A 23849-nucleotide genomic window follows, 5' to 3' on the forward strand; every position below is an offset into this window, starting at 1 on the left:
TATATTTTGCAGAATACCGGTGAAAGCTGCAAACTTGTCTCCACAGAAATGTTGCAAATTGTGTGAAATGCCAATAGATCTAACTATAAAGGCCTTCCCCACAAAAGCATGTTAAACTACAGAGATGGAGTTGGTGAGAAGCAGCATTTTCCTGCATGAACCGAGGTGCTCTGAGATGCTGGAAACACATGAAAACACAGTGTTGCTCAACAAACTATTAAATCGCAGCAATAGCCTGTCTCAATGTGAATATTACTGTGATTAATTCTGCAGCCACATTTATCATCAATTTACATTAATTATTAGCTTTTCATCGATTCACAAACCACCTCCGAGCCTCCTATTTGGGAAACCCGGCCCAAGCTAGAAGCAATGAAATAAACAATTCCGTCAGAATCCTACTGTGCGACAACCCCGACATTTCGTCACATTTTCACAAATGAAAGGCAATTGTTGTTAAATATGCAAGTCAATGCACGGAGAGAAATAAGTTCTGCAAATTCGCATCAAACCTCGCCCATCCAATCAGATGTTGGGCCCACCATTTCAGAAAGGTGTAAACAAACACGGCTTTGTAGGCTCGATCCCGTGCGGTGCGCTTCCCGTAGGCTATACGAACTGCCTCAGGTGGACCTGTAGGACTTGACATGATGAAATGCTAATAATAAATATAGCTATGGAATATCAAATTATATTGAAATGTTGCTGCAGAATGAATAAAGCCTAGGCTAAAATCGATATATGCTTCATTGAAGCGAGAGTAGGCTTGGTTTTATATAGGCCCTATAATAATAAAGACTTGAAAACACTTGATTGTTGCTGTTTGTCTTGTAGCTGCAGCCCAGGACTTGTTTGATATAAAATATGATATCGGTAAATTGCTGTTTGCTAATGATGTTCCTCTTTGAAAATAAAGGTAATAATTTAACATTAATATAAGAGAAGATTCAAGAAACAATAAGAATGATTGAGAAATTGTCGTATTCATGGGGTTTTAAGTTTTCAGTAGAAAAGACAAAGATGATGTTTTTTAGAAAGAAGCTTAAAGAAGTAAAGTTAACAATGAATGGGAGACAAATTGAACAGGTAAAATCCTTTCGGTTTTTAGGTGTTTTATTTGCCTCTTAACTGACTTGGAGTGAACATGTAAAAATGATTGAGAAAAAAGGGGAAAAAAAATTAAATATAATGAGATGTTTGAATGAAAAGTGAAAAGCCTTGAGACATATGTTGCATTATTAAGACCAGTGATTGAGTATGCAAAGACACTTTTACAGAAACTGGAAGTAATACAAAATCAAGCGTTGAGAATCTACTGTGGGGCTATAAAGTCCTCTCCAGTTTAAGTTGAGATGGGTGAATTACCTCTAAATTTAAGATAAAGTAGTTGATGAATTATTGGATACATTTAAAATGGCATAATGAAGAAAAACATCCTACTATAAAGGTTCTTAGACCTGTTGGGAAAGTATGAAAGCAAAGGGTGAATGTTTTGTTTGGTTATCAAATGATTTGGCAAAAGAAATGGGATTAGAAGGGAAAAATACAGTTCCTTATCCATTGACACTGCCTTGGTTGTTTCCCTCTCTGATTTTAGATTTGCATATACTATACAAAATTAAGTAAAGAGACTTAAAGGGAAAGGAAATTGGGCAAACATAGTTTAAGAAATATTGAGAACAGTGCATAAGTCTTTTATTGTGATATTTTCTAATGGATCAGAGGAACCTAAGAATGGAAATACTGGCTTTGCATTTGTTATGCATATTAGGGAAACAGCACCTGATCATTTAACATTATTTTCAGTTGAGATGTTAGCTATTTTAAATGCATTACAATGGGTAGAACATAATAAGATTAAAATGGCAGTAATATGCTCCGATAGCTTATTAGCATTGGTTTCTTTGCAGTTTTTATCTTCTCATAACAGACCTGATTTTGTTTATGAAATATAATTCTGTACAGATTAAAACATATAGAAATACACGTTAGATTTATATGGATTCCAGCTCATAGGGGAATTGAGGGGAATGAGATTGCAGATGCTTTAGCAAAGCAAGCTTTAAAATAAGACAGGATAAAATGGAGGTATCATATAGTAAAGCAGAAATTAAAACAATAATTCATATTAATATAATGATTTCATGGCAAAATTATAATATCTAGGATGAGGTTAGGACATACTAGGTTAAATATAACAATGTATTTATTGAGAAAACATCCCTCGGGTATGTGTGATTGTGGAATGGAGGAAGAGTCAGTGGAGCATGTTTTATGTCATTGTATTAAGTATCACACAGATAATAAGATTAAAAGATGAGTGAGAGAAACATGGGGTGAGTGTGCTAAATCTAAAGAATATATTAAATGAAGAACAGATAAATAAAGCAGTATTTATTTTCAGAAAAAAAAGAAACATTAATAGAATTTATTTATTTATTTTTCTTTTTTTTCCTCTGTCTCACACTCCAGTACAATAGGTGGCGGAAATGCGCCTAAATTGTTAGTAGCCACTCGCCAACATGCTCACCAAAGGAAAAACTGAAGAAGAAGAAGAAGAAGAAGAAGAAGAAGAAGAAGAAGAAGAAGAAGAAGAAGAAGAAGAAGAAGAAGAAGAAGAAGAAGAAGAAGAAGAAGCAGCTCTATACAGCAAGGTGGCGCCAGTCCGCCATTAACGCAAATTCGAAGAAGACGAAGAACAAAAACAGCATGCAAGCTTCGAAGCACATATTGAAAATAAATGTTAAGTAAGCGTTTTTAAGTTTGATATTTGTTTTGTAAGAATGGATGTTAAATTGGAGCTCGTGGATATGAGTGAGGCAGAATCCTGCAGAGTGAACACTGAGGAACAAAGAGGTTGGTGATCATTCTTGAGTCTCCATTAATCTCTGCTGGTAACATCAAAGCATTTGAGAGACCGGCCGTGCCCACACATTAACTGTAATTATGAGCCCGAGCCCGATTTAAACCCGACCATTTTTTAATACGTAGCGTTCTGACGAGAACGAGCCTGTAATGACTAATGAGCAGAGAAGCCGGTGACTCTCGGCTCAATAATCCGCAGGCGCGCGCTCATGAACCCACCGGTAAAATTATGTTCGCTCAAATCAAGCTCAGACATGACATAAATCTGCAGCTTAATTACTATACTTGTCGTAGCTATTAAACAATGCTTTTTTCCCTTCATATTTATGTTTAAATATTATAATATTTTTAAATTTCATCTGATAATTATAGACATGCGAGTGTGTCAGAAATGATTATGGTGGTAATATTTGGTTAAATATTAAGTTTTGTTTTGTAAAAAGCCTTTCTTTCGTTTTGTACAAATTTACTTTTAATAAAGCAATTTCATTGCTCATGAACTGGAACACGTCTCAAATGAGCTGAAACTCGGTAACGTTAGGCTAATTGCCTCACAGACATGAGAAATATGTAATACGTAGAAACGAAAAGATTTAAATATGCATAGTGCAGTGTTCAGAACACAAGCTTGATACAGATGGATCACGGCGATGGGCATGAGCGGGATGTTAAAGTTTAAGGGATTTTTTTTAATTTTTTTTACCCTCTAATGAATATGATCGGGTGAAAGCACATTTAAACAGGTAACTTAGCACTTATTCACACACGGAATTGTTCTCTCTAATGCATTCAAAAACTTTTTGTAGTGCTTACCTGCTTAGAGTTATCAGTACTGTAGCTATAGACCCTTTTACTGTTTGTATACAATGATGACGTAGCAACGTATACGCGCGCATTTTGGCAACAAAACGCATTGGGGCGAGAATCAGCAGCATGTCAAGCTACGTGAGCGGATTAAGCAACACAAACCGAGAAAGTTATTTTAAAAAGTTGACTTTATCAAATGGTATTCGGCTACCAGATCCGTGTACTATAGTGGAGTGGATAGAAGACGTTAGCAGATATACAGTGGGAAAGAAACCGAGAAACCGAGCGTGTAAACCCGAGACAAGCAAATCACTGGATGCTTATGAATACGTTGTCTTTGGGCATGTACAGAATGTCCAATACAGTTTTCTACATTTATTCTTATTCTTCACACAGACATACATTTATCCCTTTCCTTACATTTTATGTTGTTATTGATTCGTATGTGTCGACACACTTTTGTTTAAAGTTTAATTTTGTAATGCTATAGTACTTTAATAGCAGCTATGTTGCTTGCATACATTTCTCAGATGGTTATTTTGCAATTAAACTATTAATAAAATCATTACAAATGAAATTGATAAGTACTGTGATTATTTATATGATAATCTGGGTGTGGGGTGGTACATTCCCAGCAAACACAAAACGTTTTTACAACGTTCCACAACGTTGTATTCTGGTTGCAATTAGGTAATGTTGTAGGACAACGTTTTAAAGACGTTTTAAAAACGTTTTTTAAAATAGAAAAATAATGTAACCAAAATAAAACGTTTTAAAAACGTTGTGAAAATACCAACCTGGGACGTTTTCTTTAAGTAGTCAAAAAAACGTAAATATCACGTTTGTTTACTACGAAAACAAAACTAGACCAAACTACAACTTTTGGGAGACGTTTTATTCAGGTGTTAAAATAACGTTATCTGCACGTTGGAAAAAAAACGTTTTAAAAACGTTGTGAAAATACCAACCTGGGACGTTTTCTTTAAGTAGTCAAAAAAACGTAAATATCACGTTTGTCTACTACGAAAACTAAACTAGACCAAACTACAACCTTTGGTAGACGTTTTATCCAGGTGTTAAAATAACGTGATCTGAACGTTGGAATAAAACGTTTTAAAAACGTCATGGTAGTACCAAAATACAACCATATGCCAAACCTCCAACGGTAGGCTACGTTCTGTTTGTGAAAAATATACACAGAATATAAACAGAACGTGACAGTAACATTTTAACATCAACGATTCAGTGACTGATGGAGTAACAGATGAGGCTGATGCAGAGCTGAGCATTCTATATCAATGTTGTGAATATACTTTAAGGTGCTCATTTAACTGATAGAATAGCTATATTAGAGTATTATATTATATTATATTATATTATATTATATTATATTATATTATATTATATTATATTATATTATACAAGCTTTCATTCTCATTCCATTTAAAGTTTTACGTAGGCATAGGCTGCAGTTTCCACTTAAACGGTGGCCTACTTAACTATCGGGATATTATACTTCAGTGTAAAAAATATGTATTCATGTAAACGCAACACTGCACAAATTACACATGACGTGTTTAACGTGCGTGCGTGTTGAACATTCGAGTCGCTTTTAAACAAACTGGAGCGGATGGAATTACCATGGAAACGGGGCAGCTCGTCTGACAACAAGCAGCAAAGCTCCGTCTGTCACTGTTGTTTTCACTAATTTCAGGTAAGTTTAGTCCCTAATATTACACATATAATACATACAACTGTTCTTGACACTTTCTAACACGCTTCTGTTGAATATTTACTGTAAAGAAATGGTTTAGTGTCTTCGGAAAAAGTCCGTTAGCGTCTTAACCGTTAGGCTAATTGAGAGGTAACGTTAGGCTAACTATAGCCCTGAGCTCTTATTTATGAAAGTTGGGCTTTTAATTCCATATTATGTGTAGATAAGAGGTTTTGTTAATGTTTTGCTGGCTATTTGTCAATGGTTGAATGAAAGGAACGTTAATTTAAGTATTTAACCAAACAGTTTGCACTTTACGTGACTCGGTGACGTCACTCACATGCGCTATTTCAAACATGTTTGATCTTTCATAGTAAACAAGTATTGACCACGTATATAACCATGCATCTGTAAAACCTAAACGTAAATTCTGGTATCTTACGATATTATATATTGTATATATCCTGTATATTAATCTTTTTTTTTTTTTTGCTGCATTTTCACCTATGCACTAGTTTATTTATTTCTAATAAACCTACCTGAGTGACATTGTATAGTTTACCACTTATTGTTGGCTCTGTGACAAATTGTTTATGTTCCTAGATTGTGATGGCTGTCCAGCACTATGAACCATCTGACTTGTAAGTAAAACATACATACATACATACATGCATACATACATACATACAACCATACATACATTCCTGTGTGTATATGTTGATCATTCTAGCAAATTAAATGGTTAAATGTTCATTAATTAACTCTGAGATCAACTTTGCAGATGCAGTTCATGTGTGCGTATAGGGAGACAGTAGATACTGAAATCATCACGAGTGTCTGGCGTGCTTCGGTTTAAGTAGTAGTAGTTATTTACATACTATAGACATGGCAGAACAAAGACTTCAGATTTCAGTTCCAGTCTTTTTGAGCTTTAATATTCAGACACTAGTCTGTATCAATATCTGATTCATTGTAGAGCCCTTATTTTGATTTATACATAAAGAATATTTCCAAATTCTGTAACGTTCTGCTTAATACAGTAAATTCCATTTGTGACTGGATTCTGTGATTTCATCCATGTTTGGCTCTACGTGGTATTTGCAGTATTAAAGAGAGGTAGTTTTGAGAGTGAATTATTGTTGTGTTATAAATTTGTTACCATTAGTATAAGAAGGGTAAGACTAAAAGACTAAATTTCAGTCCGGCAGAATTTTCTGCACACTTCACCACCGAGGCCAGATGAGCATTGTGAATGTACGAACCTCACATTATATTTATAACAATCCTTGTTGATGTTTGAATTGTATTTCAGGGCAGTTTGTGAAGACGGATAAACAAGAGATGTTGTGAAAACCAGGACAGATGTCGGTTCCAGATCCACCTTCCAGACCAGACTTCTGTCTCATATGGATTGCTGTCTAATGGTGTATTATATGTTCTCTGCAGAATTAGGTGCATGCAGATATTACTCAGGAACACGACTAAACTTTGTTTGCTATAATACATCTATTTAGTGTACCAATGTGAAACAGACTAAAACACTTGACTGTTTCTCAAAATCAGGTATGCCAATATTATAAAATATTATTTATTGAACAATAATAGAGACAGAGTGTATTTAGGCCACGCCCACACCGGTAAAAAACACATAACTAAGTTTTTATAAGCTGTCGACCCCAAAAAACAAGCGTTTAAGGACAAAAGTGGATACAGGCAATAAGACGTGAAGCTTCAGCAAGAAGAATGGGTAAATTTTGGGATCCTGACACTCCATATGCCTACGTGTGTGTGTAGTAAACCTTTTGTTAAATATCCAAATGTCAGTTTTATATATTATATATTATATTTCCTGTCGCTGATTACTTTCCCCTCCAGTGTGTGTAGTTCTCAGTGTAATATAGCATGACGCGCTCTGTCTCAAGTGCCTGTATCCACTTTAGTCTTTAAACACTCGTTGTTTTTTTGGGGTCAACAGCTTATAAAAACTTCTGGGTTTTGTTCCTGGGGTTTTTAGCTTGTTTAATGTACACCAGGTACAATAGAAAAAATAGATTGCAGTAAAATAACATATGCAATAACATAATCTGTAATTAGTTAAAATGAGAATTTACATTTTATAGATTAATCTCTTTTGTTATAACATCTGTGCACTGAATTTTTATGGATTTTTCTCTACATTTTTTTGTTCATGTTCTTATTTAAATTCCCAGTCATTGCATAATTTGCATGTGCTGTACTTTATTTGTACCATTTTGTTTTATTGGCATACCGGTATTTTTATTTATCTGTTTAGAATTTTTTTCTTATTATTAATGAGAGCTTTAATTGTAGTCTTCTACAATTATCTCAAGGATTTCAATTTACATTATCTCTACTAAAAATGAAAAAGCTGTTATCATGTAACTTTTCTGTTGTTGTTCCAAACTTGTATGACTTTGTTAGACATTCGAGTTAATATTTCTTATTCACCATTCACTTTCTTTTGTTCAAAAAAGTGAATAGTGAATAAGGAACATTATGCTTAATATCTCCTGACTTAAGGTTAACATTAACACCTCCCTTTGTGTTTAACAAAGGAAAGTCATACAGATTTAGATTGGAATAATGCAAGGATGAGTAAATGACAGATTTTTCTTTTTTTGTGAACTTACCTCTATCATATTGCTTTTTATATTGTGTGAATAAATACAATGACTGACAAATGTTGTGTGTAGTATAAATTATTAGTACTACATATGTTTATGTAGTTTAATAAAATGGGAAACAAACAGAGGTAAGGCCTACAGGTAAGGTGAAATGTAAAAAGCGTTATTAATAAGCTGAATATTAAGATTGACAGAAATATTATAACGTGATTAGCCTTGACAAATTATACAGAGATCTAAAAAGACCACAATATATTTTTCTTACTGTAGTTATATTGTTTTTATATTAAAGATAACAGTAAAAACAAAAAAACATTTTGATCACAGCATGTGTGAAGTGAAGAACCAGTTTGAATGTGGTACGTTTCTACAACGTTGGAAGGAGATGGACGTGGTAGGTGACAAAAACGTTATAAACACATTTTTGCAATGTTGGAAGGAGAGGATATGGTAAGGTGATAAAAAAACGTTTTAAATATGTTTCTGCAACGTTGCAAGTAGACGCGGTAACGTGATAAAGACGTTTCTGCAACGTTACAAGGAGACGTGGCAACGTGATAAAGACGTTATAAGAACGTTTCTGCAACGTTGTGAAAAAACGTATTTATAACGTGAAAAAAACCCGACATCTGTCGTATTAAATACGTCGGATAAAAACGTTATCGCGACCTTTTCACAACATGAAAAAAACGTTTTTACAACGTTGCTGTGTTTGCTGGGTTATACACACCAGTGGCAGCCAATGTTGGGAGGTTTATTATAAAGCATTAAGTTTCAAGTGCAGTAAATGTTTTACAAATGTAATTTTTTAATGCAAGCATTACAGCTAGACATTTTGATGCTGGGAAACCGTTTTGATAAACTTTCGGCGTTGCTAACACGAACCAATAGGGAACAACACCACTTCCGCTGCCAAAATGCGCGCGCAACTCTTTGATCACGTGGGCTGTAAAAGGGTTTATATACAGTTATTCTATTATATGATTTTGAATGAGCAGAAAGAGTGCCTATAATGTAACCTATGTTTAGTGTTGCAGTTCATGTTATGTATGTGTCTAATTTGCAGATTTATTGTCTAAAATGTACAGTAAGTGCAATAGGCCGTTGTTAGTGGACAGCGTGTGAAACAAGTCTTAAATTCATTTTACTCAGCAAGAAACTTTGAAAATAATGTTTAACTGAAATTTACATTCTTCTTATGTATGTGAAAGGTGTCCTTTCTTATTTTTATTTATTCACTTGTTTGTTTTGTAAATGTATTAATAAAAACATAAATAGATAAATAAATGTGATAATAGGAAAATAAATAACAGAATAAATGACGATAAAATAAATATGAATCATTTTTAATCAAATACAATTTTGTATTATCTTTCCCGTAATTTATTATTTTCTGCTTTTATAAAAAATATATCTTTAACTTTTATTCATTTGTTAATTAAAATATAACATTTATTTTTATATTTATGCGTTCATTTATTTTTCCCTCATGTATTTATTTTTACATTTATTGATCGATTGATTCATTTCTTTTTCCGTGTGCAACATGGAAATGAGGAGGGCGGTCCTTGTGTAGCTTCAACACATCATTGGTTTCACCACAGTCTATGAAGCTCACGCACGCAGAATCAGACCAGCTGAGGAGAGTTGTAAATGACGGCCGCATAGTTCTTTCACTAAACAAACGTATCAGTGTTTCCAGCAGTTTGACCCATTGAGAGATACGTTTCAATGGTACTTATTTCGTATCAGAAGAAAGTGCGATGGTCGTCCCACCGTACACACCTTACTTACTGACTCACGGGTTTTGAATGTGCTGGGACATACAGTGTTTTGCAGTGTGTCTATTAATTATCGCGGCAACATTTCAGTCTTTACTTCCACATCCATATCAGAATATAACAAGTAAAGGTAACTGCAGACTGGAGCAATGGGCGTGCCATGAGGTCGGAAAGGAATAGGGCGTGCCGAGAGGTCTTTTTAAAGTCTATGACCAGGACTCGAAAAGCTTCCTGATCCGCATAAAAGCGAGCCATAAACTGTATCACTATAATTACACAAGACAAAATACATTTCTTTCACTGTAAAAAAGCAATAATGATATTAAGAATACATTCAAAAGTATGTTGCCTTCGAAACCTTCTGTATGGCGCGGGTTACGTGACGTCATCGCCACCGCGACTTTTTTTAGGATCAATCATTAAAAAAACATTCACTGTTTGTGATAAATGCACTTATTTAACACATTACTTGAATATATTAAACATTTATTTTTGTATTGCCCTTTTTCTATTTCATTTTGGACTGACTTAGATATCCCTAAAATAGACATTCCTAGTATTAGAATTTAGATCCTCATGGCATTTTACTTTGTTTCCAAAACCCATATTTTTCTGAAAAACAAAATTATATAATTAAATTATTTTGCCGAAGTTGTATATGCATGACACAAATAAAAGAACCCTTCCTATATTACCTTTTATAAATCTCACAGTATACTTTGAAACCTTTTCAAAATTTTCTACCTTGATTCATAAACTTATATTTTTGTATTTATGTGTATTGTTCATTTTATACTTGTTATTGTTATTCTCTAATTTACACATTTTGTGCTGTATTTACAATGCTTTGTATTAATCGTTTTTATTGTATTATACTTGAAATGTCTGTACTTGAACTAAATAATAAAATATAAAATAATTGAAAAACAAATTATTATTTTAAAGATAAAAATGTCTCCTGACACTATTAAAGTCATACTAATTTTGTACTTTCATTTAAAGTACATACAAACTAAAAGTAATGTTATTTTTATAATAATGGTGAAGCAAATGTTTTTGCTGTATAAAGGCACATACGTGTTTGATCAAACACTCACCATATAATATTAAATGAAGTAAAACCGGTTTAATAAACTACTTTTAAGTGACATTAATCAAGTAAGCAAAACAAACAACATTTTAGCCCAAAAAACATTTATTCAGTAGTCATTTTTACAATTAAGTTTTTTAAAACGTCAGTTGAATTTGTCATCAAAGGCTTGTGTTCTAAGTCAAAACTCATTCCTCCACCGAAAACTAAGGTTACTGCTGATTGGCCAACGCAGTCACCAGGAGGAAGCTCCTTGGACCAATGAGAAACCTGTCACCACGCCCCTACCTCCTGCCACGCCCCTACCTCTTGCCACGCCCATTACTCCAAGCTGCAGCTACCCCTGTCTCGAATATAACCCTCCTAAAACATTGATAAGCACATCTAGTTTTAACAGTAATTTGATGCGTTGTTTTCGACTTCATTCGCTAAGTAGCGCAACTCTCTAACTAACGTTAGCTGTTTGTGTAACGTGGAGATGTCCGCCATAGTATACACATGCAAGAGCTGAACTTACAACCTGTTGAGTTCAAAATCACTACTATAAAGACCACTGGAACTTATCTCTCAATGGGTCAATGGGTCATAAATATAAAAATAAATGTTAAATTTAATTAACAAATAAATAAAAGTTAAAAAGATATATTTTTATAAAAGCAGAAAATAATAAATTAAGGGAAAGATAATACAAAATTGTATTTGATTAAAAATGAATAATTTATTTTATCAAGTCATTTATTCTGTTATTTAGTTTCCTATTATCACATTTATTTATCTATTTATGTTTTTATTAATTTACATATGTGTATATTTATTTATTCATTTATTTACTTATTCATTCATTCATTTACTTATTTTTAATTTGTGCAGGGTTGGTCCTCCATAAAAAAGTAGCAATGAGTGCAGTCAGTATGTATGTGGATGACAGCTTTTTAAAAAAAGGGGTAACCTGGATCTTAATGCTGAAGCATCTGATGATTGTATTATAAAATGTAATATTTATTCCCAACTGTGTAATTTCTACTCCAATACAATCCCATGTGCAATCATTTTTGCTGAATTCTGCAGTCAAACAAAAACACACTGGGTTAAAAACAACCCAAAAATATAGGACAGAACACATGTTGGGCTAATTTTACGCAGCAAATTGGGTTGTTTATTTAACTCGGCATAATGGGTTGATTTATTATTACTATAATACTATACTCTAAAAAATACATTAAAATGGTGTACTGCATGAATTTAACTTTTTTTTACACATACTCGGCGTCAAACACACCAGGCTTGTTCGAGAATGATGCATTGGCGTTGCACAGACCTATCCAGCGTATGATATCAAAATAATCCATGAGTGATTCAAAAGCATAAGGAGTCGTATGAGCTCGCTGTACTTTGATGTTATACGGCGATCGGGCTGCACAGCACCGATGCATCTCGAACAAGCCTTCCATCACTCTGTGGTTTTGAAATCACTTTGAATTACCATTGTATATGAAACATTATAAATGTGCTATATGAAGTGCTATATAATTAATCTTGCCTTGCCTAGTCTGTTCGATTGTGTGGATGACATTGTGTGGATCTGACATTTTGGATTTTGGTAAAATACTGAAACATAAAATATTTATTATTTGAATGTACTGAAGATGTATTCAAACTAAATAGGTTTTATAGAATAAAGGGAAGTGATACAGTGGGTTTAAAAAAATACAATAATTAAACAACACTGTTTACAGATAAACATACAAATGAATGAGGACAGAATTATGAGAATACTCAGAACTATAAAAACAGCTGTATATTTGTAAAAAAAATAAAAAAAAAAAAAAACACCTGCATCTTACCTTATGATACTTAAAGGGTTACTTTAGCGATTTAGCATATGGCTTTTTATCAGTAGAAACCCGAGAGTATATTCAAAGGATTGTGTATTTACTTAATACTTAAATCTCTGTACTTGTGAACCGGCGTACTTCAAGCACTGATTAACATGAAAATTACAGAATTGATTTGTGGTTACTCTTATTTAATTCTGTTTGTCACATGAATACAATTTTGACAATGTAATGTGTTCACTTTAGGTCTGATGGAGGTGAAAGAGGAATGTCAAGAGCTAAATGAAGTGGAGGAGAAACATCAGTATCCAGAACCTCATAATTTTAAAACTGAAGAAAAAAAACCCTTGACTTTTGAGAATAAGTATCTTCTGTTTTTGAGCAAAAGAACTCAAAGAAAAGAAGTACAAAATGATTTCACATGCAATCAGTGTGGAAAGAGTTTCATTCGTAAACAACTCCTTGTTGACCACATCCGAATTCACTTAGGATTGGAGTCGTTCACATGTGATCAGTGTGGAGAGAGTTTTGTGCGTAAAGCACTCTTGAATGATCACATGAGAATTCACACTGGAGGAAAACCTTTCTTTTGTGAACAGTGTGGAAAGAGTTTCATTCGTAAAGCACTCCTGAATTATCACATGCGAAGTCACACCGGAGAGAAGCCTTACAGATGCTCTCAATGTGGGAAGGGGTTCTCACTTAGAGGATACCTTAATTTTCATATGAAAGTTCATACTGGAGAGAAGCCTTACAGATGTGATCAATGTGGCAAGAGTTTCACATTTAAAAGCAACCTTAAGAATCACTACAGAATTCACAGTGCAGCGACACCATACACATGCAATCAGTGTGGGAAGAATTTCGCACAGTCAGACACTATTATATATCATCAGCGCGCTCATGCTGGAATAAAGCCATTTAAATGTGATCAGTGCGGTAAAACATTTATTTTGCGGTCACATCTGAAAAAACACATGACAGCTCATACAAATGAGAGGCCTTACTTTTGTTCTGTTTGTGGAAAGACTTTTTCGCGACTGGACTGTTTTAAAATGCACCATAAAGTTCATACTGGAGTGAAATCTCATGTGTGCTCTGAGTGTGGGAAAGGTTTCAGCAGAACAAGCGACTTGAAAATTCACCAAAGAATCCATACTGGAGAAAAACCGTACAAGTGTTCACACTGTGACAAGAGTTTTAATCAGTTAGGGCAGCTGAAAATACATGAACGAGTGCACACTGGAGAGAAGCCGTACCTCTGCCCTTCGTGTGGGAGGGGTTTCACTTCATCAGGTGCTCGACTGATTCATGTAAGGAAGCATTGTCCAAAGTTGTCAAAGTGAGCTATCTAATCTAACCTAAATATATATATATTTTTTTTTATCTACAATGAGCAAAGATAAGCAGTTTCATTCGTTGGATATTTGCTTAAAAAATCCTCTGTATTGGTGAATCGTTTGCTTGTTTGAAGTTAATCTAATTAAAGTTATTTTGGTCATGCTGATGTTTCTACTGTGTCATCTATTACAGTTTCCCAAACCTAAAAAAAAAAAAAAAGGTTTCTCTGGTCTGATACACCCATTTCACATCTTGGAGTCTTCACTGATGGGCTGATGAGCAAATCAGGTGTATATGAAGAAATCTTATGACTTCTGAATCTCCTTAATTACAGTCAAACTGCCTTTTTTTATACTGTTGTCTGATGTCACATGGTTTTTACATTCAAAAACATCAAAATGAATAAGCTATTTTCTGCCATGATTTTGAGGCTCTCTCAAGAATTGCTCCGTTTTAATGAGTGTGCCGCACTGAAAACATATAAAGGAAACGATTCATCTCTCATCCACCCGCGATTGATTGGAATGTATTTTTTTTATTAACATTACTTGGCCTGCCCGATCGATGAACATGTAGCATAAGTGCGCATATGCTACATGTTTAGCATATCTATCTCCGTTGGCGAACAGGGCTTCACATATGATAAATGTAAGGAAATAGTCAGGCTGACAGAGATGATTTCAGAATTAGAGACACGCATCCAGACTTTATTTGAGAGTAGTGAGAATGTAACAGCTTTAGATACTGCTTTGGAGTGGATCAAAAAAACACTCTTCCGTTCCGATTAGAACATCAAACAGGTTCTCCCCACTCAGTGACGCACCCACTGAGGATCCTGTTGAAAGTGCCCTAGTTATTGGCGATTCTATTACACGGAATGTGAAAATAGAGACACCAGCCACCATAGTCACATGTTTACCGGGAGCCAGAGGGCCTGACATCAAAGCAAATTTAAAAGTGCTGGCTAAAGCTAATCGTAAATTCTCTAAGATTATTATTCACATCAGCACTAATGATGTTCGACTTCACCAGTTGGGGATCACCGAAATTAACATTAAAGAAGTGTGTAAACTCGCAAGTCTTTTTCTCTGGTTTCCCTCCCTGTTAAAATGAGTGATGAAATACTAAGCAGATTATCATCACTCAATGGCTGGTTGTCTAAGTGGTGTCTGCAAAATAGCATAGGGTTTATAGACAATTGGAAATGTTTTTGGGGCAGACCTGACCTGTTGAAGATAGACGGCATTAATCCCTCCTGAGCTGGTGCTGCTCTTCTCTCTAGTAAATTGGCACATAGTCTTAGAGCTAAACCTTGACTCACTGGGGCCCAGGTCAGGAAGCAGACAAACTGGCTAAATCAACCGTCTGCTAGCTGTCTCACGTCACCAAAGTCAGCTAAATCCCAGCACATAGAGACTCTTTCAGCTAGATATTATCACATAGAGACTGTGTCTGTTTCCTGAATTAGTAAATACAAAAAGCCATCAAAACCATTCAACAGTAAAAATTTAATTGATGTCCAACAAATAAACAACAGATATAATACGGATGAACAATTGATAAAGCTTGGGTTGTTGAATATTCGAACCCTTTTTCTCCAAAAAAGCTTATTGTTAATGATATGATTATAGATCATAACTATGTGCTGTGTTAGACAGAAACCTAAAACCTGACGATTAGATTACTTTAAATGAGTGCAACCCAAGATTATTGTTATAAACACGAGCCACTTCTGAAAGGTAAAGGGGGAGGTTTTGCTGTAATTTATTATAAAATCTTTAGTATTACTCAGAAGTCTAGTTTCAAATATAATTCCTTTGAAGTTTTGGTGCTTTTTGTAACGTCGCGTAGTGTAAATGATAAATCCCGTTTGACATTTGTGTTGGCTACTGTACAGGCTACCAGGGCACAATACAAACTTTATCAAAGAATTTGCTGGTTTTCTATCAGAGTTAGTACTGGCTGCAGATAAAATACTAATTGTTGGTGATTTTAATATCCATGTAGACAATGAAAAAGACACATTGGGATTGGCATTTAGAGACATTCTAAACTATTGGAGTTAGAAAACACGTATCAGGACCCACTCATCGCCATAATCATACTTTAGATCTAGTAATGTCACACGGAATAAATGTTGATAACAATGAAATGCTGCAGCAGAGTGATATCTCAGATCAGTATCACGTATACTTAATTTAGCTAAGGCTCCAAAGCCATCCACTTACTTCAAATATGGCAGGAGTATAACTGCTGTGACTAAAGATTGCTTTGTACATAATTTTCCTCATCAGTTCCATCTCCTCAGCATTACAGATAGCCTAGAGGAACTTGATGTTGCAACAGAAAACTATTGACTCTCTCTTTACTAGCACTTTAGACAAAGTTACTCCCCGGCACTTAAAGGTGCCATGTGTAAAAATTGAGGCAAAAATATCCAAAAATTACCTACACGCATCAAAAGAATGAGAAGAAATAAGGGCGATGATGTCATTAAAAAAAATGTCAAGTTATAGTGCTGCAGAGATATCAACCTTAATTAGCAGTAGCATTACTAGCCCCGGCCCGACAGGTATCGTAATACCAGTCTTGGCCATGGGAGGCGGTATGCGGGCAACACAACCACCAGCCAACCTGGCGTACTTGAACCTGATGTCAATCGTGTGGAAAGTACAGCCCACTACTTCATTTCAGTTCAGGGAAGAGATGGCCGAAGCCCTTGGCCCCTTAAATGTATCTGATATGATAAAAATAGCTGTTTTTACCTGACCGGAAAAAGCGGAAGTGCGGGCGCCCGGCGACTGTGTCCCGTCCCGTCATAATAAAAGTCCCGATACTCGTGAGCCGTTTAGAATAGGCGCCCTCCAGTGGACGAAAAGTTGCATAGTCTCAAACATCATTGCCTCCTCCTTCTTATATAAATCTTGTGAATCCATAACACAACGGGAAAAAACATCCAACAGTGATGCAAGCATTGGGGATAATTTATATGCACGCCCCCAACATTTGCATCTGTCCAAACATGTGCATTGTCAGGCGGAAATGGGAGCGAATCATCAAAACAAGCTGCTTGCAAGGACACACTTCATGTTCCAGGCTGTGCAGGATACTTTTCTACCCTTCCCACAGATAAAAATGTCAACAGTCATGGTTGATGTTTATAATCCGATAAAACAACAATTTAATTCAAGATCGTTCGTTTGTTCTGCAATTTCAAGCAAGCTTCGCTCAGCGTCTTAAAATGAAGAAAGTGGCAATTACAACTGTATTCCTGCAAGCAGTAAGTAGCGATTTCATCCACTTATTGACTGTTTCAAGAATTTTTGAACTGTCTATTACACTCTGGATTAGTAAATGCTATAGACTTGAAGGCAGAGACAAAGTGACAGATTGGCTAAAGTCACTATTGAAATTATCCGGAGACTCCATCGCATTTATGAAATGCTGGAGGGCGAACAAAGGAATAAAACCTCTAAAAAAATGTTTTTTAAAAGTTGAATTTGTATGGTTCATAAGAAGGGAAGCAAGACATTTGATTTATAAACAGAATTACAATTAATGTAAGAGAATAATAAAAATAAAAAGGACTGTGATGCTCTCTGTGTGACTGGGATTGAGATGAGGTAAAAATAGAGATTGTTTTAAAACAAGTTTAACATACATTTTGGAATTATAGTACAAATTTGAATACTTTATTGAAGTAATATGTATGAGAGCAGGGAGCAGGTAAAGTCTAGAAAGGTGGAGGTTCAATATGGAGAGAAGAGGAATGAAGACAGCATACATGTGTATGAATGAGAAGGAACCAAGTGGAACAGTGAGGTTTACAGAATTGTGTATTGAATATCATCAAACAAGGATGTCACAAGAGAGATAAGTGAACGAGTTAATTGAATGTGATACAAATACATAATTATGTCATTTTGATAAAGTTTTCAACATTTATAATTTTTGATTTATGTTCATAAGAATATGGTGTACAGTGAGAAACTGTACAGATCTAGATGTAAACATGAAGTTGAGGTTGAGGATAGTGACCTCATACATTTGAGCTTTAAACAAGTCATGCCTGGGCAGAGGAGTCATCTGAACTGTGGGCAAAGCACAAACATAAACTGAAGGATGTTTATATATATAGACTTAAGGGCTTGGATTAATTATTATCTATATATTACTTATTTTTTGTTGTTTAGTTTGAATTGGACCTCTATTGGAGTCTGTGATGATCTGGATTAATCAAGAGAAACAATGATTGTTTATTCCTTCATGTTTGCTAAAAGTGTGTATTTGGTCTCTGGGGAGTGACTGATGGTCTGTCCTAGGAATGTGTGATGTGTCACTAAACAGTTGATAGCAACAAGGTGTCGTGTGTTGGATTTTGAAGGTATCACACCCCTAAATTGACAGGAGTGCTCTGCAGTGACAGTGCTTACTCACTTAGCCCAGCTTCCAGATATGAAATATGGATCTTATATTTACTTTCACTGAAACACGAAAGAATCAAGATAAAGATTGCTTAAAGGGGGGGTGAAATGCTGTTTCATGCATACTGAGCTTTTTACACCTTTAAAGACTTGGATTCCCATCCTAAACATAGACAAAGTTTCAAAAACTAATGTTGGACGTTTGATGGAGTATTTCTGTGTCAAAAATACTCCTTCCGGTTTCTCACAAGTTTCGGCGAGTTTTTTTCGAGTATGGGTCTAATTGACGTTAAATAGAGCGGAAGGTCCTTGTATGGGCTGTACGGGCTCTTCTCCCGGAAGGGTGCGCGCGCGCGTAACTAGAGGGAGAGAGAGGAAATGCACGCTGTAAACAGTCTCTCAGGTGCAGATCCAGTCGTCTGTGAACACTTATGTCGCGCCCCGGGAAGGCAGCGCTGCATTTGAACCGATTTGAACGCAGAAATGACGGGAAGCTTCAAGGCATCGCTTCAGTCGCGTCGCAAAGTGGATTTCCACGGTCACTGCTGTCACAGGACTTCACCAAATCATACCAAAGAAGTGTGTTTTTGACAGAGCGGTCCTGCTTTGGAAGATGCCGGTGAGTAAATCAACTTCAAATGTCTCTGCTATTGGCTACCGTCGCATGAGTAAACATCAGTAAACGACACGATCGCGTGCTTCGTCATTCAAATGCACTAACGGTTACTCCATTGTTGTTCTGTATAACGTTACACTAGTCTGACGTGCAAAACCGTTCTGCTTGCTACTTCTAAGGTCTAGTCGCATACAATAGTCCATAAACCGAATCATGTCCTCATACACTGCGAGTAAAGACACAGAAATGTGGAGAGGCCATTAAATACAGTAACTTACATACCACAGAGACGGACGTCCTGATGTTGCCGTTTCTCCTGTTCAGTTTATTTCAGCCTCAGATTTGATTGTGGATCATTATCTGTATTAGCTGAGATAGATGGGTTTCTCCACGCTTGAGGACGTCACCGCTTTGCGCGCTTGTGATTCTTTAGCTCCGCCCACACGATACGCCTCCAGGCGCTCGGTTTTTTCCGGAAAGACTCGGTACAGCCCATATTTCTTTTATAAATATGATAAAACTAAAGACTTTTCGGAGATATGAAGGATGCAATACTACTCTATAGGTACTCAAGATTGACATGAGATTGACTGAAACTGAGTGTTTCACCCCCCCTTTAAGACTGGAGCCCTGACTGAAGCATGCAAGTTGATGAAAGGTACAAGTGTAACAATTTACACAGAATTGTGTTTTGCGTTCAGAGTTGCGCATGATTTTGTGGCATTGTGGAAACACCGGAAAAAGTTTTACCATTTTGCAAATTGTGTCTGCTCCTCTAGATGCAATTTTTCTTGCCTGGCCGGGTTGATATCTGTAAATGAGCACACACTAATAACAAAGATTTGATTTTAACAGAAAACGTGAGAGCAGATGAGGCTGCAAAGGCCGGTAGTCAAAGGAACCAATGTCTTTTGATTGTGAAATTAACAAAAATGCTTTCACTTCTTTACAGAGTATGGAGACCTTCGCCACAACAGCAGAGAGACAGCTGTGGAAAAGATGTGGCTGCACCGTTCAAAATGGTGTGGTGATGGCAAGATTATGCTAGATGGCTGCATGGATGACCAGGCAGCCAAAGGGGGAATTATTAAATATAAACTGTCTGGGGTACAGTATTTGATGATTTTTTTTGAAAACAACAACAACAAAAAACAACAACAGAGGCCTAGAGCAAATCTGAGCCCATTTGAAAAAGTTTTTCGGAAAACCACCATTCATAGGAATGGAAGGGGGAAACAATAGCTTACATCAATAGAATTGTGAATTATTGCAAAAGAAATGTCTTTGCTGTTGTCTAAGATCAGTGTGCAGGTTAAGGGACTCGATACGGTGATATGGGACCTAAGAGCTGGAAGGCGTAAAGGTGGCTAGATTAACACGTGATACCCAGAAATTTTGAATTTTCCAATCTAATATGATTTCTGTAAGGTTGCCAGAATAATAATCATACAGTTTGATAACTATATCAAAATAGTTATCAAATAGTTGATATATTTCAACTGTAAACATATGAGAGTCTCTGCATTAAATACCCACAAATGGCAGATCAACGTGCGGCTACATTTCGATACGGTAGGAGATTAAACTGAATGTGGAGGATTTGAACTGGGACGAATGGTGACGAGATGCTCGTAACTAAGCGAGTCCGTTAAAGATGGCGAAGTAGGCCTTGTATTGCATACTTTTCTGCTACACACTCAAAAGTATATACTTTTTCTTCACAAAAAGAGTACATACTTTTAGGACGTAGTATAAGTAGGCGAATTGGGACGCAGTTTGGTTAATTAGTCATGTCAGTCACCTGTGTCCTTCACCTGCACCTCGTTATCTGTTTATTTTTTTTACAGTCTATGCTCATTATCCTAATTTGTCTCTGTGTATTTAGGTCTCATGCTGCGTCCTAATTCGCCTACTTATACTACGTCCTAAAAGTATGTACTCTTTTTGTGAAGAAAAGGTACTTTTGAGTGTGTAGCAGAAAAATATGCAAGCTTCGGGACATACTACTTCGCCATCTTTAACGGACTCTGTCGCTTAGTTATGTGCACCCCGTCACCGTTTTTCTGCACTGTCAATCATCGTCAGATTCGTCACAGTTCAAATCCTCCACATTCAGTTTAATCTCCTACCGTATCGGAGAGAAATGTAGCCGCTCGTTGATCTGCCATGTGTGGGTCTTTGCGGGTCAGAGACTGTTTGCAGTTTAAATATAATGATGCATTTAAAAGTTAATGGCCAAACGTGTCATTAAAAAAGTTCACAATGCTGCTGCAGGTGAAATATAATGCGGACAACACTGAATAAATATATTTTTTCAGGTTAAATATTGATAGTTGGTCACTCAAACCCCTTTATATAAACTTCAACCGTCGAACTCGCACATCCGTCATGTAGTTTTTTAACGCTTTTTATCCGCTTTTGTAGTTCTAATCGAATCCTCGTCCAACTCGCAGTGGGTTGTGGGCAATATCAGCCGTTAGAGTGCCCGATGCCCATCGATCCATACTTCGAATTCGGACCGGAAACAGTAAACCATCCGGGAATCTTTGGAATACTCTTTTCAACATGCTACGATTTGGGACATACTAATTCTATTTTCGAATACTATTTAGGATGGATAGTATGCGAATTGGGACGCAGGATCAGTTTCCCCTCAGTATTTGTCTGGTGACGTCTATGTAGCTACACTGGTGAGTGTTCTCTGTAAGTTGGACATAAAAGTCCTGTTCCAAGTTCTCCTTCTCGAGTGGTTATCTACACTGTTTTGTGACAGCCCTAGTCTGGAGAATCGACAGTGACATCAGTGGTTAAATACAGGTTTTTTTTTACAAATTGTAGCCTACTTTTACTTGAGTATTTCTCTAACACCAGTACTTTTACTTAATAGAGTAATATTTTAGCAATGTAACTACTACTTGTACTTGAGTAGCCTACAGACTTTCAGTAGGCCTACTCTCTCCACCACTGCATGTTATGCACACAACACCTAATTAGGCTCCTTCATAATGAAGCCAGCGAAGCAATTAACGTTTGTTATTTCTCTCACATCCTTTAATTTACGAATTTTACTGTATTTAATTGTTATTTGGTCAGGCAGTTCTTAGGACATCTATAAGGGGCCTGTATGGAAAGGCCTTGTTCCACGCTCAAAACGTTAACAGTCCATTTGGAAAGTACTGCTGCTGTGACTTTGAGGAGAACTTCATATCAGACATTCACAAATTGAGGTAAGTTGAAATTTGTATCTGGTGCGCATTTGAGGCTAAATTTCAACGTGTAATGGAAAAAGGGTTATAGGTAGGCATAAAACTCCATATTAAATGTCCCCCTAGGGGCAAACCTTTAAGCTTACCACATGTGAAAATGTTTTACTTGACTGAATGATTTGAAGAGTTGCAAATTGGAGCAAAAAAAGAACATTGCTAAATTGACTAATCCTCCTTTGCTTTTAATTGCACTGAAGAGTAATGCAAAATGTGAACTGCAAAGAAGTGGAAATGGCGCTGGAGAAGTGGTTTACCGACGCATGTGACCGTGGAGGGGAGAGGGCTGCAAAGGCCCCAAGAGAAAAAGGAGCAGCCACCACACAGATGCCATGAGTAATATTTTTTTTAAATATTTATTTACCAGTATGTTGCGACTTAATTTTTTTATTTTATTTTTTAAAGCTCATTTTTGTTCACTTTAACAATACATTTCTTGCCGTTCAAAGCGTCAAGTGTCTTGTATTTATCTTGGACTTATATTCATTCTTCATTTGTAATTTTCTTAGATTGTTTCATTAAACCATTTGGCATGGTTGGGCTTAGATAGGCCTTGCATGAATTGCCCGGTTAGGACCCACATAAGATCCTTACAGAGCCCACTTTAAGCCCATAGGGGCATTCACGGTTGGCTGCTGGTGCAAGCAAGCCCACTTTAAACCCCTTTAGGCAGGTAGGGCCCAAATGGGTCGTTCATGAATTGCCTGGTTAAGATCCCACATAACACCCTTATAGAACCCTTTTAAAGCCCATCTGGGTCTGATATGAATTACCCAGTTAAGACCCACATAAGCCCACTTAAAACCCATCTGGGCATCCATGGCTGGATCTCAGGTGCAAGCCCATTTTAAATGCCCTTTAAACAGGTGGGTTTTCCTTTACCAAAAGTTAAAACGCTAACAATCTATTAATCATTAATAATTGATACAATACAAACGTTTTTTTTCCTAAATTTTTCTCTCAAACAGATCTACTGTACCTTTTACAGCCAACACATGCAGTACCCTTACAGGCCCCACTTTTAGTATGTCTGGGCTATCCAAGGCTTGCCCCAATGTGGATCCCGGGGGCAAGCCTATAATGTGGCCCAAATTTGCTGCAAATAAAGCCCTCATCTGGGCCCCACGTCATTGCTGGCTGCGTAATTATCACAGATGAACACAACTTTTATCAATTTTGAAGCCTAAATCCAGCCGCCAGAAGTAAAAAGCTATAAAAAGGTAGGCTGTTAACGGACTAGGCCCACACCGTGTTCACTCAACTTCGAATAATGGTGAGAAAAGAGGAAAAACTTAATTTCTCAGACACTGAGATTGAAACACTTGTAGGGGAGGTGGAGGCTCAATAAACTGTTATTTGGTGGCCACAGCATTGGGGTCACTAATAAAGAGAAGCAGTGCAAATGGCAAAGAATTGCTTCTGCCATCAATTGTGTCAATGGGACAGAACGGACAGTTGCAGAATTAAA

General features: G+C 36.2%; 1 protein-coding gene and 1 long non-coding RNA gene across 2 annotated transcripts; both read left to right on the forward strand.

The window, feature by feature from the left end:
- Positions 1 to 2597: 2597 nt before the first annotated feature.
- On the forward strand, positions 2598 to 14241 carry LOC137088809 (zinc finger protein 180-like). Its single transcript, XM_067452160.1, has 2 exons — positions 2598 to 2856; positions 12984 to 14241. Exons 1-2 carry the CDS (start codon positions 2784 to 2786, stop codon positions 14081 to 14083), a joined length of 1173 nt encoding a protein of 390 aa, XP_067308261.1. The 5' UTR covers positions 2598 to 2783; the 3' UTR covers positions 14084 to 14241.
- Positions 5262 to 6768, forward strand: LOC137088810 (uncharacterized). The gene is made up of 3 exons (XR_010907571.1): positions 5262 to 5386; positions 5990 to 6027; positions 6699 to 6768. It is a non-coding gene; the product is annotated as an uncharacterized lncRNA (long non-coding RNA).
- Positions 14242 to 23849: the final 9608 nt, after the last annotated feature.

This window comes from Pseudorasbora parva, chromosome 9 (assembly GCF_024679245.1).
Source record: "Pseudorasbora parva isolate DD20220531a chromosome 9, ASM2467924v1, whole genome shotgun sequence".
Lineage (NCBI taxonomy): Eukaryota > Metazoa > Chordata > Actinopteri > Cypriniformes > Gobionidae > Pseudorasbora > Pseudorasbora parva.